Raw genomic sequence first — 18,938 nt, forward strand, 5'->3', positions numbered from 1 at the left:
ATGCGGGTACCGATGACGTCATTAGTGACGTCACTGATGACTTCACCAGTGATGATGACGATGACGATGCGAATGTGGGTGACGTCATCGGTGACGTCGCTGATGACGTCATCAGTAATGATGACGATGACGATGCGGATGCCGGTGACGACATCAGTGACGTCACTGATGACGTCATCGGTGATGATGACGATGACAATGCGGATGTCGGTGACGTCATCAGTGATGATGACGATGACGATGTGGATGCCGGTGACGTCATCAGTGATGATGACGATGACGATGTGGATGCCGGTGACGTCATCAGTGATGATGACGATGACGATGTGGATGCCGGTGACGTCATCAGTGATGATGACGATGACGATGCGGATGCCGGTGACGTCATCAGTGATGATGACGATGACGATGTGGATGCCGGTGACGTCATCAGTGACGATGACGATGACGATGTGGATGCCGGTGACGTCATCAGTGATGATGACGATGACGATGCGGATGCCGGTGACGTCATCAGTGATGACGATGACGATGTGGATGCCGGTGACGTCATCAGTGATGATGACGATGACGATGTGGATGCCGGTGACGTCATCAGTGATGATGACGATGACGATGTGGATGCCGGTGACGTCATCAGTGACGATGACGTCATCGGGGGGTCACGCGACATCGGCGGGGGTCACGTGACCTCGAGGAGGGGGCCACGTGACCTCAGGGGAGTCACGTGACTTCGGGGGGTCACGTGACCCCCCACGAGGTCACGTGACCTTGGTGGGGGGCTCGCGCGGTGCATTATGGGACATTTCCCATGATGCACCGCGCGGTTACGCCGACGCCGACGGCGACGGCGACGCCGACGCCGACGGCGACGCCGCTCAAGCCGGAAACGGGCCCTTAAGAGCTGCGCTCTAAAAAAATTAAAAAAATCTTGTGCCCTGATAGTGAGCACGACGTTTCACCATGCTCAGTGCCACAGCACAGTCTTTTTTTTTAGGTCTAAATATAATTTTAGTTTCGTCATTGCTGAGCTGCTTTCGTAGTTTATAGCGATGAATTGCTTTTCCAAAGTGTTTTGTGGGAAAGAAGACACACCGGATTTCCGAAGGCTGGTTCGGACTAAGGTCACTGTATCCTGGGAAAGTATAGCGCTATTGCCTTCCCCGCCTGTTGGCCGGACACAAACAGGTACTAACACATAGACGAGCCACACCTTTTAAAGTAATTGGATGATCGGTTTTTGTTGCCATGGAAATCGCCATCTCGGTATTTTCCAATCTTCGCAGCTTCGAAAGGGTCATTCTGAACCGGTCGTGCCAAAATCGCTATGGAGCGTCATCGTACTGGATGCGTCCTCGCCGATATAAGCGTATTTCGCACTGTGTATGCTATCAAATCGTCAATCATGCTTATCTCCACAGCTATTTAACAATAATATTGTTCTTCTTTCCTTCTTCTTTCAATAGGGAGTATTCACTGGCGGCCATAGCTGCGTGCGCAACCGCTAAGTGCGTGCTGACGGTGAACTTCCACAGTTATTTTGCAACGTGCATTCCGAACCATTAAGATTGGCGGTCTTAGGAGCATATTAATGTGAGCTCGTTCGGAACATGCTCTCTAAACATCGCCTTCAAATATAATGTTCGTTAAATGCCCCCTCCCCTAAAAAAAAAAAAAGAAAAAAAAGCTGTTACTGGGATTTTAGTTTGACTCACCGATAATAGAAAGGTAAAAAAAAAATAAGTTTTTTTATAGACCAAATTGACGTCCTGGGAGAGCTTGGCGCTTCTTTCCCAGGATACAATGACTTTAGTTCAGACAGTTGCGTTGCTTGCGTTCGGAGCGACCGAAACGACAGCAACGACGAGGTCACCGCGGGAGAAGTGTTCGCCACACACAACGTACCAAGCAATGCGAAAAATAGCTTCATGAAACAATCATGAGTTACGGTTGTCCCTGTGCTTCAGTCCTTGCTGTCATTTTGGTTGCTCTGGGTTTAACTCTATAGGTGCAACCGACACAGTTGCGCGAACCGGCCTTTGGAGTTGAAAGCACGCGAGGACAACATGGAGATTCTGTCATTTATGCCCGTATCCCGCTAGAGCGACATACAGAAACAAAAAACAGCGACAAGCCTCAAACCCATGCAGCATGCTCGCGATGGTACCTTTAGCAGGCATTTATACTCCGTTTCACCTTATGTTGTACCACAGCGAAGGCTAGAAGCGCGAGCTCATAGCGTTGGCAGCTGCCCTTAATGAACGAGAGCTTGTGCCGCCGAGATCTGCCAGGAGCTCGCGCTTGTAGCCTTTTCTGAGGTACATCACAAGCACGAGCGATTGCAAGCCTACCAAAGATATCCTCGCGCGAATGATGCTCGTGTTGGAGCACAGCCTCCTTTATTCTATAAAGCCTGTCAAATCGCGAAAGACTCTGGTTTGAGGCTTGTCGCTGCTGTTTGTTTCTGTATGTCGCTCTAGTGGGACACGGGCATTAGAAGCGGGGATCGCGAAGTATCAGACTTTGAAGTCCTCTTTGTCGGCGACCCAGGTTCGGCGGACCTGGTGGCCCTGACGGACCTGACCCAGCTGCCCCTCGGAGTGGACGTGCGCACGGGCATCTGCGAGGACCGTCCGGCCTGGCTGGACTCTCAAGGCGCGCCCATGTTTCCCGGACCGGACACGGCGTACAGGATCTCTCAGCAGGCCATGCTCACGGTGGCCACGGAGCAGGCTTTTCCAGGTATTTTACGATAGGGAAAGAGGGACATTGAAGACAAACAGACAAGACAGGCTTTCGACTTTCAACAAAACGTTTTTGAGTAAACGTTTTGTTGAAAGTCAAAAGCCTGTCTTGTCTGTTTGTCGTCCATGTCCTCTTTCCTTATTGTAAATTAAAAAAAAAAAAAAAAACACGCTCAACCATCTTGATTTTCCAGGTATACCGTTGCCTTTTTTGGTCCGGGAAGGTGGATTTGCAGCTTGTGCCTCGTTTCCAAACTGCCGTTCAACTTGCATTGCCTCTGTGTGAATAAATAGTTGAAACTGAATTAACATACCGGCCAGTTTAGAAGGCGCTTTTTCAATATTCGTGTCTCTTGACACGTTAGACGCGCAGCGAACTCAGAATGACACGTAATGATTCGAAATGTTGGTGACTCGATTGAATTTCACCAAGGATTGAAACATTAGGTACATTCAATAACTACCAGCACACTAGGTATGATTTATGTAATTGCAAATTGTGTTTATTTTGTGACTAGTACATTTCGGTCCCTCACTTGGTCTTTCCAAATTTGCCTTACAAAGAGCTCAGCTGTTAGAGGCACGTCTTATTATGCATTCTAAATTTGTACGCTGTTTGTCGCAAGACTAATACCCGTGCCACACGGTCAACTCGAATGCCATTTACAACGAACGACATTCGTGGGATCGACGAATCGGCTCGCGATCTGTCGAGCGTGGAACGCCCCACGCTTGGGGTGTGTCGCGCGCTGATTGGCCGATCGTTCAAATGTCATTCGTTGTAAATGGCATTCGAGTTGACCGTGTGGCGTGGGTGTTACTTCCACTTTCACGGCTATGACGTAGTTGGTTTTGTTACTGACTTTTTGTACCGGCTGGAGTAGCTCAGAAAATTAAACGAAAACTTGTCACTTACACCATACATGCATGTACACCCGCCGGCAATATGAAGGTGAACACCTTACCTGGTTTCTTGCCTGTTTTACGGCTCCCTAAAGCTATATTAACTTTCAACGTCTCAAATGGCACGTGGCTTGGGGTCTAAACTTTGCGTTCTAGCCCTCTTTTGGAACAGAGCTTGTTCCAAAACTTGCAGGAGCGTCAAAAACAAGAAGAGGGCTGTTCACCCTCATATCGCTCACGGGTGTATACACGAGAGCCACATGTACAGGGTGCGGCATAATGAACTGGCTCAACGGCGTTCAGGCCTGAAATCTGGCAGCGGCATTGTGGACGCAGTTCGGCAGTTTGTTTCATAGCTTAACACATTCAACACTTTTCTCTCTCTCATGCCGCAGGCACCCATGCAGTATTTTAACCCTTTAGGCTACCACTTCGGGCCAGCTCAAACTGCCGCTGACTGTGCGCTGCTAGGGAATTTCAAAGTTATAAAGTTTCAAAGTTAGGATGTTTCAAAGTATATTTTTTTACAGCATATAAAATGCTATAATCTCCCTAAAAAAATAAATAAAAAGTTGTGAGGATTTTGAAGAGACCAGGGAACCATTGCAAAGTGACGACGACAACGACGACGCAAAGAAAGCAAAAGTAGAGAAGACAATAAACATAATTCGCTATAGTGCACTAAAAGTAAAATTATATCTTCAATGATTAAATGAGTATAAAGGTCCAATGAAAGTCGGAAGTTTGCTCCATTGTACATAGAAACACTAAAGCATAAAAAAAATATAGAGTTTATAACTGAACATTTCAATTGACCACTTGTCCTCCTTACTTACCCTCCTTTACCGAGATGCTAAACGTGCGACTCTGGACTGTTTTCCTTTTTTTTTTTTTTTTTTGTAAACTCCGAGGTGTTTGAGGCAAAATGATTAGAGAGATCTTGCTAAAAAATTTTCTGTAGTATCGGAACATTTGGGAGCGTGGTGCGGTATTGTTTTTTTTTATTGACTGTTTTATCCATGCAGTTCCAATTTCACACACATGTAACGCACTCAAAAAAGTTCTGAACGTACGAATAAATAAATAAAATACACCCTTGTCATTTTGAGGTGCTTACACTGGTCGTTTGTCATCGCGTGCGCAGCCGGATTTCCCAGGGACTTCTCCATCTTGGCCACTCTGCGGGTCGAGCAGAACACGGAGGGCTTCCTGCTGAGCGTGCACGATCCGGAGGGACTGGAACACCTCTCGCTGCACCTAGGCCAGAACGTCACCGTCGGTCTGCGGTCGGACATCGGCAACGACAGCGTCCTCTCCGTGGCGGTCTTCACGGACTCAGTCAACGACGGAAAGTAAGCTTACTCCTCTCGATCTCCCTGTACACTGCCGCGCGGAACCCCGAATGAAAGCCCACCCGTGGTGGAGAGATACAAGGAGAAAGTATGAGAAATCTTTGGGAATTGTACGGTGCGTGAATAAAAATCGCCCGTTGGACACCTTTCTATTCTTGCAGCCAAAGCTATAAACGCGAGCTAACCCGTGCTTCTAGCTTTGAAACGTGCATTTCTAGCGCAAGTGCTCGCTTTGTGGAAGAACTGCTTTTAAAGCAGCGACCTCGAGCTCTTCTACTTGTGGGATTGACTGTAGTCTCAGCTTAAGGGTGAACGGATTATAATTCGGACATTTCCTCACGTGTAATTACAATAGGCAAGGCTAGAGTGCCTTCATGTGCGCTTCGCATAGAGTGATGCCAACTGCCTGTTTCCCTTTCCCACACCCTCTTCCACCGCCATTTTGTTTCCCTCATTGTTTCCCCGTGCGCCGGAAAGTGGCCTTTGTGTCCATCGGTAATCCCATCCGAGGGGGAAAATGCTAATCCTCCCTCCGTGGGTTCCACAACGCTGCTCCGAACTTCTGAGATAAGGTGCTTGTTTCCGGGAGGGTTATAAGCCCCACGGATTATCGCCGAGAATCAAAATGGCTGCTGGTTTGTCGGCGAGTGGTATTACAAAGGGTGGCATCACCCTAGCAAAGCGCACATGAAGGCTCCCTAGGCAAGGCCCGCTCGCTTCCTTCTCTTTTACAGTACACGACGACGATGGTGATGTAGCGGTACGGTCTGTGTCCGAAGTCAAGCGTCTCGAAACGTAGTGATTGGACTCTATTCCCAGCCAAACGCTGATGCAGCGCTCATGCGCATGCCGTGCTCGCACTCGCAGTCCTAGTGATGGGCATCAACACTTGACTTTGAACCGACGATAAGAGCGAACTGTAACGCCAGGCTCGTTTAGAAAAACGCTCGTTTTGGGCAATTCAATGACGCTCATGTGTAAAACATGCTTTTAACAAAGTGTATTTTACGTGTTTCAAATCGGTGTTTGTCGCTTTGTTGCCCTAATACCAGGCTTGCATTTATGTCAAATCAGCGGACATGGCCTTGTAACTGAGAGCATGTGTAGCACACATTTTGAAAAAAAAAAAAAAAAGGTATTTTGCTTTTTTAAAGAAAAACAGTTCCTTTTCCTTTGCAAGAACAACTAGGGATGACCACCAGCATAAAGCGATGACGTCACTTAGAATCCCTGTATACTCCAACACGCGGCAGGGGATAATTACTAACTTATGAGTCATGATTGAAGTTCATGGTTGTTTATTATACCTCAGTGAAAAAACAAATTCAAGGGCTTCCAGTGAGGAAAGTAAGAAGTAAGTGTTAAATAGTTTACGCTACAAATGCTACCATTCACAGGTGGCACCGACTGTCGCTGAGCGTCAAGGGAAACTCTGTCACCCTGGTGAAGGATTGCGCCGTCCGAGGAACCGAGGCCATCGACCGGTCGGACGAGGCGCTCATTGACCACTCGGGCATCATACTCATCGGCCAGAAGTTCTACGACGACGAGGTGTACCAGGTGCGTCGTGATAGTCACCTTGTTCGTCTTTGCTCGCAGGCAGGCCGTCTACAAACAGTCTGCAAACAGGAGTCACCGCAATATTCGTGGTTCAAACGCCGCGGGCCAAGTTTCTCCTTGAATCCATTGCCATGCGGCATTCGAAGCACGGATCTCGCGGTGGCTCGCGTTCGAATCTGTACGCAGACTGTCTTTTGTATGATGTGTAAGCAGTATGACCCGGACTTAAAGATGTATTCACACAGCTAACATGTTCCCGGATAAGCTCCTACAAAATCCGTGACGTCACCTTTTTTTTGCGCTTCAAAATCCGCCATGTTCCAGGTGAAGAAACAACAACAGCAACAACGTAAAACTCAAGAGCTGTTCCGCCGATCACAGGAACGTATCCGGATTCCGGGGACGAGTGTGTCGACGAGTCCGTACTTCTCAATTAAAACGCCATTATGATTGATTAATAGTCATTGATGATCACCCGGAGTTCCTTTTTGCTCCTTTATCATTTCTAAGTTGCAGCAGTGTCCGGTATGAACAACTCCAGGAGGTATCTTTGTAAGCGTTCGAGACGTGACACTGCCGTCCAGGGCCCGCTTGCTCGAAGCCGGTGAACTCTTAACCGCCCTTCCTTACTATACTCTGTTTCACCTTATGATGCGGCAGGAAAGGCTACAGGCGCGAGCTCCTTGCTCTAGGGAACATTTCCGCGGCACAAGCTTTCGTGCATTAAGGGCAGCTGCCAACGCTATGAGCTCGCGCTTCTAGCCTTCGCTGCGGTTCAACATAAGGTGAAACAGAGTATAGGTATGTACAAGTACCTAGCCAAGTTTGACGAGGGCTGGATGTGCGATAGCTCTGTGCTTTATTGTGAGGTGTTTAGGTAATGTCACCTATTGGTTGGAGCGAATATAAGTGGCTTTCATGGTAAAGTTTCTAAAAAGGAGGGACCCCCCAAGAACGCGCGGTGCCGGGTTTTCACTACGCAACGCAGAATACTTTTGTGTTTTCTTCTTTTTTTTTTCTTTGCTCGTGGTACAAACAATGGATAAGGTAAAGCTAAATCGGCCCTTGCTTGGAAATTTGTTTAATGTGTGGCTGTTTGAAGCCAAGACAAGCATCGTCGAGACCTTCTAAGTTCGAAAGAGGTCGACGAAGTTGAAAGGTAGATACGATAAAGAAGAAGTGAGCAGTGAGAAGCGGGCGGCACACCGGCAACATGGTTGGCCAGCATGTAAGAACTGTAGATAAAACCTTGTTTATGAAATGAAAATCGCATGCCTCGGCTCCAGTGAAAATATACTTATTGCTAATTTGCCCAAACATCAAGTAGAATGCTGGAGATGCTATTCTACCCGCCACACGCGGCCGCCTTTCCCGTATAAAAGATTCAAAGCAAATAACCAAAATAAGGTTTTGACGAACGTGCGTGTAAGGTAAAATTTGTTTTGGGCTTTTGTTCAAAATAGTTACTACTGCAGACGCCAGCACGTCCAGCGCGTGTAACCACACTCGTAGCGTGCTCCTTGGCGCTTGGGTGATTTAGCAAAAGGTCTATTGGTTCGCGGTCTGCTTCTGCGCTATCAATGCCCGGCCGGTCAAGAAAAGACAATCCACTAGGATTCCAAAGACGTTGCCATGTCGACAATTACCGCGTCCCTTTAGGCTTAGGAATGTCCAGAATCGAAAGACGTTCTAAACAAATGGGGCGAAAATATTGCACATGATGTGCAATTTAAATGAGGTCCCAGGTGAAAATGTGAAGTGGTATTTCAAGTGGTACCTCTTGCTTTAAAGTGGTACCACTTGCAGGTCCAGTGGTACCAGTTGCAAGTCAAGTGGTACCATTTGCAAGTCAGGTGGTGCCACTTACAAACGAAGTGGTACTACTTGGGCCTCAAGTGGTACCGCTTGGTTGCAAATGGCACCAGTGTGCAAAATCACACATATCACTAATAATATAAGTGAAAGCTGTTGCCTTACGTAATGCGAAGCGAAAGCCTCCTACACCATTCACTGCTGACCAACGTGTCCGATATTGCAGAGACTACGCTATACACTCTTAGAAAAAAGGGTACGGATAGTCCTCCCTTACGGGAGGAACGGTCTTGTAACCTATGTTCCTTTAGAAAGGGAGAAACCTTCGTCCCTGAAGCAGGGGAGCAAAGTTCCACCGTCGCTTGCATCTCAATATGGCGGCCCCGAATCGAGAAAATCGAGCCCAATAAGGCTTAACGAGGACGCTACGTCTCTTGTACGGGACGAGAGCAGCAGCAAATAAAAGCGTAACACGAGCTTTCCGGAAACTGTGTTTATTTCCGAAGCCAGACTCCCCCCACAGGTACAGACACCTGCGTTTCGAAAGCAGTTACTCAGTCTTCTCGTCGACAGCACTGCGATGTTAAACGGAGACAACCGATACCTAGTTACTTCGCGCACTTTGCGTCTTACCTTTGGTGTTCCTCGAGTCACAATTCCTTCGTCAACCGCACATCACGGAGAAGGGCAAACGCACTCCGCGAAACCAAAAGCCGCTCTCGAAAGAACGAACTCGAAGCCGCTGCAGCCGCTGTTTATCGCGTAGCGTGATAGAAGGTTAAATCGCTAGCCACCAGATGGCGGGGTCAAGCAGAGTAATTGCAGGTAGCTAGGCTAGGTGGCGCTAGGTACCGCCCAATTCATGTTCTACAAAAAATAATTTGCTTCTCTCAGGCCACTACTGTGCTTGAGGACCCTCTACTATACACACATGACACCCATACACTTATTACAAGCATCAGGTGAACATACATTAAGCACATCCACTGCACACACAAATATCAATACAACGTAACACCACACTAACCCGAACACTACACCCGTGCTCTGCGTTTCCGTCTTTTATACTGGTCGTTTTGAACGTGCGGAACTTTTCGGTGACTCCCTAAGCAATAAAAAATATTCCCAGCATGTTGATTTTTTCCCTGCAATGTCATACCTCTGAGAGTATTTTGAATGGCTCAGGGGTTGAATCTCTTATTAAAAAGTAAACGCTCAATCATACCGTAATTATTTGAACGCCAATAAATCAAGCCGCTCCAATGCGGTTCGAAGCCATGAGTTTGTTTCCCCACACGGCAAGTCGTAGCTTGTATTTCTATTTGTTTTTCTATTTGTGCTGTTCGCGCGAAGCTGCAATTGCCGTTTGAATTAATCTCTGTAGAGTGGATATTCAGTCAGCTGGAAGTGATGCTTCACGGACTGAGAAATTGCTTTTCGATCAACTTGAATGCAGTCAAAGCCGCGACTTGCGGCAGGTGTTAAGTGTACGGAACTACGCCGTGGCGAGCCCGAAAACTTCTAGCGCTCATCCCAGCGCGCCACGGAGGGCAGTTTCTCCAGCAACCGTAGTATAATTAAACAGCAAAATAAAGGGTAGCTTTTTTTTCGATTTTACCTACCATTGTTTTTAATGCCGAAATTCCATACTGTAAATATACGCACTTTACGTCACGCTTTCGTAATGTTCAGTCCTTGCCCCTGAGCGCAATCGCTGTCGGGGACGAGACAATTCCGACAGTCACATTGGCCACTGTACGGTAGGAGCTTCTACTGTTCAGACCAGCGTTCCAACATGACTATCCGCACGTTGATCGATTGCACGTAATCCCTCAAGTGGTATTAAACTTTTTAATGTAAAGCGGAATGTCAACCTGCGACACCCCGCCCCCTCCGATCACAACCCGACCAGCGGCATCAAAGCCCAACAGTTTACGATCTCATCTTCTTGTTACACCACTGATACGCGAACACATGGTCACATCGGCGATAATTCCAGTCTTCTGTTCACAACCCAACACTGTCATCACGATGTTGCAGCTATGTTGCTGACACGCACAAACACAAAACCACGTTGAACGCCGGTTCCACTCGGCATCGGAAAACAGAACCGAACTCAGGGGGGAAGGCACCCAGGCAGCCGGCAGCAAAGCCTGCCTGTCTTGGACGCAGTTCCTGCAGTTTCCATAACGTCGAAAACGTCGACACAGTTCCGCGTGCTTTCGCTTGTAGTCTGTAGTGCTGCAGCCTGCAGTGGCTGTAGTTCCGTCGTTCCGTCGTTCCGTGCCGCGCGAGCCACGCAATCCGGAGACGGCCATCCCCCAGTGTACGTGGCGCTGCCGTGCCGGCACTGCTCCGAACTTCGCTGTTTCTAGCGGCTTCGTTTGCTCGTTTGATAAACTTAGTGATAAAAACGTCAATGCAACCGAAATGTTCTGCACGTTTAAACTAGAAGATGGAATTACAGGCGGCCTTCGCTGCTGCTGGAGCTCAATCAACTCAACAGCTATTTATGAAACAACGCGCGCGACCTGCTCGAAAAACGAAACCGAAAGACGATGAGTCGGGAGGGCGAAAGCTTTCTCCCGTCTGCCTGGAGAAGGAGAAAAACATTTCGTTCCTCCCCTTTTCTCGTGTCCGCTTGGGGGCGCGTCGGTAGAAGGGAGGAAGGCGCGCCGTTGCTACTTTTTTCCTCCATTTTTTCTTAGAGTGTATTAGTTCCAAAGCGAGCGAAGTTCGCTGGCTGGGGCACCGCCATATTTCCTTGCCGTCCCTACTCTAGCTGCCGGTCACGCGACTTAAAATTCCTCCTCGTAGAAAAAGGCGGTTGACTTTCTTCCGTGGTTAAAGTTAACCTGCTTCGAGCAAACGGGCCCAGAGAGACAAACTATACCTATATTAATTTTATTCATAACCAGTAAACTAAATATTTTTTGCTATTGACCCTGGGCTATTTCTCCAATATTACACAATAGCTCACAAAGTGCTGCATAATTGTAATCTTTACTGCACAGATGCGTCTAAAGCACGCAAATGTGCACACCCTATAAAAAAAGGGAAAAAAAAAAAGAAGCCCGTGGGAGTTCACTTTCTTGCGGAACACGGTGACAGCCAATCAGCTGGCGAACAACACCAGAATCCCAGCGAACGTCGGAGCTCAGAATACGACTAGATCTAAAAAATACGATGTCCACACCGAGCATCGAGGTATGCCGCTGCGCACGTCGCCATTTTTAAATATAATAATCTTCTGAGCTTCGTCATTCGCATGGGGTCTTTCTATTGTTCGCCACGATTGGCTGTCTCATTGTTATGCAGGAAAGTGAACTCATAAGCGTTCTTTTTAAAGTTCTGTAAGCTTTACAAATAACGCGCTGTAGCTGTAAACATCGGAATGGACGAGTATCCTTGTCGCTGCGCAGGGCGACATCCAACAGCTGCTGATCGTGCCCACCCCCGACTCGGCGTACGAGCAGTGCAGCGCCTACATGCCCAACTGCGACTTGCCGCTGCCGTCCGTCGACGGAGACTACACGGACCTGGGCTACAACAAGACCGACCTCGATCTGGAGCCGGGGCCCGGGGGAGACTCCGGAAACGAAACGGTCAATTTCATTCACTCACTCATTACACACGTCTGGCACTCGCGATCTGTCAAGGTGATTTGACGAGCGTTGACAGCCCCGTCTCATCGTCAGGCTGCTTCGATGAGTCCTTGACGGTCATAACCTGGGAAACGCGCTGGGTTTTTCTTCATTATAGTCACTGACAGCAACGCAAGGCGTGGTGAGTTCTCTCGCCATCACTCCGCAGCCAATAATATTGCGGCATTGGCCCATAAGAACGCTCAAGGACCAATCCCGAAGCAAAGAAGGTTTAAACATATTAAGACATGCCCTGCGTAGCTGTCAATGACGGTAGTCGTAGTTGTGTACACCACGTCTTCGTTATTTGGGCAGCGCGTCCCTGGTGAATACGGCGACGGCGTGCTACCGAGGTACGACGGAGTGCCAGAAACGTAAACGTATCCTGTATAAGCGACAAAAAAAATTCAACCTGCAACAAGTTGAAAAAGAAAGGGGAGACAAAACGTGAATGGGTGACGGATACGCTTATATCCTAAATACATTCTATTGGCGAGGCGACGGCAAAACAGTGTTATCGCCCATACTGGAAGTGACGACATTTCAAGATGGCGGCGCCCTAGTGAAATAGGTCTCTGCCTGGAAAAACTAAAGCAAATGACTAGAGCCTGTGAACAGCCTCCTCTCCGGTCTACCTCCGTGGTACGTCATCATGTTAGCAGGGCGCCAGTCGATACCACCTTCAGAAGACAAGGCCTGGGCATGACGTCATCGTTAGTGGATCCCCGACCCGTCATTAATTAATACGTTAATTAACAAATTTTGGTTAGTTAGCCAACTGATCGTGACGGCTATCTTCCCATCTAATCGTTACTAAAAAGTAATTGATTGCAATTACAATTACTCTTGGTTAAAACTATGTTCATTTATACTTACTCGATTACTTGACAGTAAAAGTAATTGACCGTTACCTGAAAAAGGTATTCGTTACTTTTCTGATTACTTCAGATTTCTGAAACGACACGTTTTTCTACCGATTTAAAGACGGGTTTTCTGTTGAATATTGAATTTGAATAACCGGATTACAAACTACTCGTCATCTTCTCAATGCATCTGTTATTTTAGACCATCCTCCCGCCAGAGATCTAGACTCGAGGATTCCCTCGTGGAAAACTTGTAGAAACAAAGTGTGCCGTTAAAAAGGCGACGGAGATGTACTAACAGTTACAAAAGTAATCAGATTACTCTTGTGATTACTTACGAATAAAAGTAATCAAATGATTAGGAAATTATACTAAGTAATTGATTCGAAGTAATTTGATTACTTGTAACGGGTATCGTACCAGTGAGCATCTAATATCCGCCGTGCACGATATTCAGTGAAGACGTACTGGTCGCCCTTTTTTGTCTAGAAAAAAAAAATCTAAAAACAAAACTTTCTGCCTTTTTATTTTGGTGACGAAGGATGACTAGCGGAGCTGTACAATGGAAAGTAATGGCCGGCCGCAAGTCGGCAAGCCATGGATGGATGGATGGATGGATCTGGCTAAACCCTGTGAATCGGGCGGTGGCTTGCGCCACCTAGCCAACATTATAAATCTAATATGTTTTGAATTCCAAGATTAAATCTCACCCCTGCCTCGATTTTAGCCACCAGTCTGATAACCTCCGCTTGGTTATTTCTACCCGTGTAAAGTCTATTTTTCCTTCACTGTCTTTAAAACCCAATGCTTTGATTAAATCCGCCCGGTCACTGTTAACTGTTGGGTGAAGCCCTTTACAGAAAAGTATTAAGTGTTCAGCCGTTTCCTCCTGCTCCCCACACACACTACATAAAGTGTCCATCTCCTGGTACTTAACCCGGTACGTCTTAGTCCGCAATACTCCTGTCCTGGCCTCAAACAATAAAGAGCTTCCCCTAGAATTATCGTAGATATTTTCTTTGCAAATTTCCTGTTTGAACATTCTGTACGTCTCCAGTGCTGGTTTTGTCTGCATACCCGTTTCCCACAGACCCTTCTCTGTTTCTTTTATCCTTTTCTTAACCCGTAATTCCTGGTTGGCGCCCCCACTGCCGCCCAAATATTTGCTTGATAATTTTCTAGTTCGCTTTCTCCATTTGGTACCTTTTCACTCTGGCTTTTCAGCCAGAGTGAAAAGGCTGCCGCCATCTATGAGCGACGGCGGCAACCAGGTACGTGGCTTGCCGCCGTCGCTCATAGATGGCGGTAGGTGCCCAGAGTTCGGTGTCTTCATTTCTTTGCAGGGAACACGATCCTGGGGAAACTGGCCCTTAACAGCTCCGCTGTAAAATCGGGCACCCTGCATAGTTTAATTTTTTCTATTTTTTCTTTCCAGGAAGCACCCATTTTCCCGGATGGGGAAGGCACAACCGTCTACCCGACGTATCCGAGCTACCCGGGCCACACCAACTACAACTACTATACTGTTGAAGTAAGCGGTAAAACAGCAACAAGCCGTTTAGTAGCGCGGTATATGACCATGCAGGCTCTCGAAAAGGTCAGCGCCAGCCCTCTTTGTGCGTCTGGTCGAGCAGTCGAAAATGACTGACAAAAACTAGAGTTCAGCGCTTTTATGTTACATGAACCGAAGCGGAAACTACGATCCGTCAAAACCAATCCAGGGCTTCGTTCGTGCCGCGTACTTATTCACTCAACTGGAAAGTCCCGCGTCGGGATCAAGGTTCGAGATTGATTCCGGTGGCTCGTGGCGTGTGCTGGTGCCCTGTGGAGTTTTCTGAGATCGCCTAAATATGGTGATAACTGACTGTTCGGGCTCCACCCTAGAAATCCATAAATCACAACAATGCGCGGCCGATTTCCCTATTAAAAACACACACACAAAAACAAACAGACAGAACAATTAAAAATGGAACACACCGAGGTCATCTCCACCGATGGGAGAGCATTGTCCCGGCAGCCAGGACGACATGTGACCAATGAAAACGCGACATTTTGTTGAGATGGCAAACACTGTTATTACAAAGTGTGTACGCTTTTGTAGATGATAAAAGCAAATAAGAGTAGTCAAAAAATGATTTTTTGCGGGGAGGGAACATAATACTTCAATAATGGTGCCAATAACAGCGCACTATGTTTTTTTTTGTTTTTTTTTAATCTTCCGCGCGAGTGATGTGTCCGGTCGTCAACTCCCGAGCGCCCGCACTCTCGGTATTGAATTGTAGTCCGGGATATATGGGCAAAGACCCGCGCGCATTCGAAATATCACTCCGCGGTTCCACCGGTCGAAGGCGCGAGGATCCTTCGCTCGCTATTGGCTGACAGTGGTCCTGGTTTTGGAACATACGCCTCCCTTCGGCGGAGATGACCTCTGTGTGTTGCAATATTTGATTGTTTTTCTAATAGGGAAATCGGCTGCGTTCATGATTTAAGGATTTCTTGGATGCTTCGAGCCAGCATATATCTTGTGAGTTATTGACATATTTAGGCGATCTCAGAAACCTTTTCAGAGCACCTTAAGGGTGAAACGAAGTTGATGAATACTATGCGGGCAACGCGCAAGGACACCTTATGCACTGACGCACGTGCGGCTGAGAGTTCAGTGGGGTTTATGTGGGCTTCGTATGCACGTCTTCGACGTCAAGAGAAGGCTATGGCATCGGCTGTGTAATGTCGTATGTGCAGATGCAGAAACAAAGTTGTTTCTGCGCACACCCTTACAGGGACCTCCAGGACCACAGGGGTTTGCTGGAGCGCACGGACTACCTGGAGCCAAGGGCGAAAAGGTCAGGACTCTGGTTGTTCGCAGTTTACGTTTGAGTCGTATCTTAATCGAGCGTCCTTTCACGCTACACGAATGCCTCTCGTGAAGGTTCCTACACTCGATATTTCAGGGAGACCCCGGCAGGGATGGACTGGCGGGGACTACGGGACAGCCCGGCGCTCCTGGTCACATCTTCATGATCCCGGTTAGAGACACAGTGGCCACGTCAAGTTTCGATTTTTTTCCGTCGCTGCCATTGTTTGAAATGGTCGCTGCGTCTTCATCATAATTAATTTTCATAGGTCTCACGCAAATGCAGTGCAGATGAGCTGTAGAAGGTTTAGACAGCAAGACCTCGGTCTGCCTTTGAGAAATGGCGACACGGGTTCATGATGTGCACGAGAAAGTTATCAGCAGTACAACTGATTGCCTCGGGTTTCGAACGTGTGTCACGAATGTGATTAAACGACAGTACGCCGGTACGATGCCCATCCAGAACAAAAATGAAAAAAAGCTGGTGTCAGCGACGTGCGCCACCAAAAGCACCGCTGTGGTCGAAGTTCGCGATTGGCCAAACCATAACTTCCTGGACACTGATAATGCCTGCCCAATCTCCGGTTCACGGTGAGGCAAATCCTGGTCGTGACGTCAGGTGCAGAAACCACCAGTGGAAGTCACCGAAACTCCTTTCAGCCTGTGTCACTGCTTGATGCACGTTAAAGACCCCAAGTTAGCAGCCGTACTCCACTGGTCGATTTACTGACCTAGACTCACCCTGAGGCAGACTACCGTAACTTACCGCGGTCTAAAACATAAGCTTGACTTCTATTAACACAATGTTTATCTGTAGAAAAAAAAATTTCGTTGTTGCTTATTTCACATCCTTGAAGGTCGAGCACCTCAATGCCTGAAACACGTTGGATTTGCTGCGCCATGAAAAGAACTATAACATGAGGCTATCTTTTTTTCTTTTATTACATTGGCCTTTATACATTAAATTGGTGTGCAGTATTTGAGTTTTAAATGTGCGCCATCTTCAACTACATAACAAAAAACGCTGACGTAAGGTCCAGTATTTGACAAACCTGGGATATTTTATTTCTTCGCGGGTGAACACTGCCACAGTTCTTGGAGTGTGTGGCACAAGTCTGGGATGAGACTAGAAACCTGGGCCGATCATGAAACCTTATCTTGCAAGCTTATGCTCTACATGTTGCGTGCGCATGTCACCAGGCTCATGTCATTGCGCACTTTACAGTCACGCACAAAGTGCGAGAAACCCGAATTTGTGTTTATTTGGGCTAATTGTGTATCGCACTTCACCTTACATAGTACCAGACAGCAGGAGACACCAAGGGTCCGGACAACACAGAAGCACTCCGGCAAATGTTGAGTCAGCATATGGTAGGCTATGTATTACTTTACGTTTTTGTTTTCTGTTGCTGATTTTTTTTAAGAAATTCGTTAGCCTGTTTCACCACAGTCTCTACATTTTAGACATCTTAAACAGAAATGTTTTAACATTACTACCGCCGTTATTTGTAGATGGCGATGCGAGGAGCTCCTGGAGCCATGGGTCTCACTGGACTCCACGGACCTGTGGTAAAACGTCTTTTCTGAAACAATGTGTAGCCTTATGTTGGCGTGATAATTCAGTTACTCAAACAGTCGTAGGAAGAATGTATCATATTTAATTCCCTTTTCTGTTCCTTCAGCTGCGCGTCAAATTTTCGCACATTTTATTCCTATAAATATTGTAGGGACCCACGGGTCCTCCCGGTGAGAAAGGAGAGCGCGGCGAACCAGGTGCAACGGTAAGTTTGTTTTCCTTATTTTTTGTATTTGATATTTTTGGGTTTGAAGTTTACTTACCGTTAGGGTCGAGAGTCGTAGGTTTTTTTTTTGTGTGTGTTTCTTTTTTTTTTAAATTGGTGCTTGGAAAAGGTGAATGAAAAAAATTGCTTCGTCTATTCACCCTACCACATGTCCGCCGTTGTCTTCAAGGGGTCAAGAGGAGTACGTGGGCAGCAAGGGACCCCTGGAAGACTAGGGAGACGCGTGAGTTGTGACCGTATGATTTCCCAAACCAAATTCTCTCAGCGGTCGAGAGTTTCGAACCTTACCTTTCGATATTCATCAGAAGCACCGCTGTACGTTTACGCAGGTCTGTTGTCGCTTTATTATTCTTACAGGGTCGCGGAGGCAAAGACGGCGAAAGAGGGAAACCCGGTCCCATGGGCCCCAAGGTCAGTAGTTTTTTTTTTTTTTTTTTTTCTGTTTTGTGCGATGCCTCAAATACTTTAATACATGTATCATCTAGTTCACTACTGGCCTGTACGACCTGGTACTGCTCGTATTGGAATTCTTTTCCTTACTGAACGCATACTCTGCTTCACGTTATACGCAATACGGGCCGACGGAGCCAATCGAAGAACACCAAATAGGCATCGTCACAACGCTCGTCATCTTTGCACGTTTGCTACATCCGGGTACACCAATCACGCACAAACAAACAAACAATAAAAAGCGCAAGATCATGGGGCAGTTCACTGTGCATGATTGACTCCATCGGATCATCGGATGGTAGTATCGGTTGCGGTTGGACTTCGAGTGAAACCAAATGTAATGACTACACTCTTATCTAAATGTGAGGGCGGACCGAAGAAGGTCTGAGATAGTTTGTGTGCAGTTTGTGTGCACGCTCCCCGCTTCTCTCCGCGACGGACAAGAGATGATGTGAACCGCCCCCACTGCCGCGTTCTTGCAGGGTGACACCGGTCTTCCCGGTCTGCCCGGTCTGCCTGGCGAGAAAGGTGAAAGGGTCAGCATTCCCACCAAGTCCCCTTACATGTATCGCTTTATACTTTGTAAAATGCCAATTATAACGCTACATCCGTTCCCTCCGCTGACAATGTATTCCTCTCTGAACTCTCAAGGGTTACGTCGGAGCGCCCGGAGACCAGGGCCTTCAGGGTCACGACGGATCACAGGTGGGGCTCCGCTCCGTCATTCGAAGCACTCGGTCGCGAGATTTTGTTTACTTGGAGCGGCAGTGTTCACACCCGAGTTGCTTTGCGTTTAGAGTCACGATAAGGTCACTCCAATGACAAGTTAATTCTGGATCATAGCGAACTTACTGCGTCGATGATTAAGTCACTCTGCCCGAGTCGGTCCTCCGAATTGAATACACTATGTAGTTACTGGTAAGAAACGCAGAGAGTGGCCAGTTCCTGACATCT

General features: G+C 47.4%; 1 protein-coding gene across 1 annotated transcript; it reads left to right on the forward strand.

Moving 5' to 3' along the window:
- The first annotated feature begins 2,663 nt into the window (after nucleotides 1-2,663).
- Nucleotides 2,664-18,851, forward strand: LOC8036821 (collagen alpha-1(V) chain). Its single transcript, XM_040209194.1, has 14 exons — nucleotides 2,664-2,742; nucleotides 4,792-4,999; nucleotides 6,397-6,559; nucleotides 11,794-11,976; nucleotides 14,314-14,475; nucleotides 15,830-15,904; nucleotides 17,032-17,103; nucleotides 17,245-17,301; nucleotides 17,460-17,513; nucleotides 17,704-17,757; nucleotides 17,892-17,945; nucleotides 18,467-18,520; nucleotides 18,636-18,689; nucleotides 18,828-18,851. The coding sequence occupies exons 1-14, from the start codon at nucleotides 2,664-2,666 to the stop codon at nucleotides 18,849-18,851; spliced, it is 1,293 nt and encodes a 430-aa protein (XP_040065128.1).
- Nucleotides 18,852-18,938: the final 87 nt, after the last annotated feature.

This window comes from Ixodes scapularis, unplaced genomic scaffold (genome assembly GCF_016920785.2).
Source record: "Ixodes scapularis isolate PalLabHiFi unplaced genomic scaffold, ASM1692078v2 PGA_scaffold3__209_contigs__length_174095766, whole genome shotgun sequence".
In the NCBI taxonomy this organism is placed as follows: Eukaryota; Metazoa; Arthropoda; class Arachnida; order Ixodida; family Ixodidae; genus Ixodes; species Ixodes scapularis.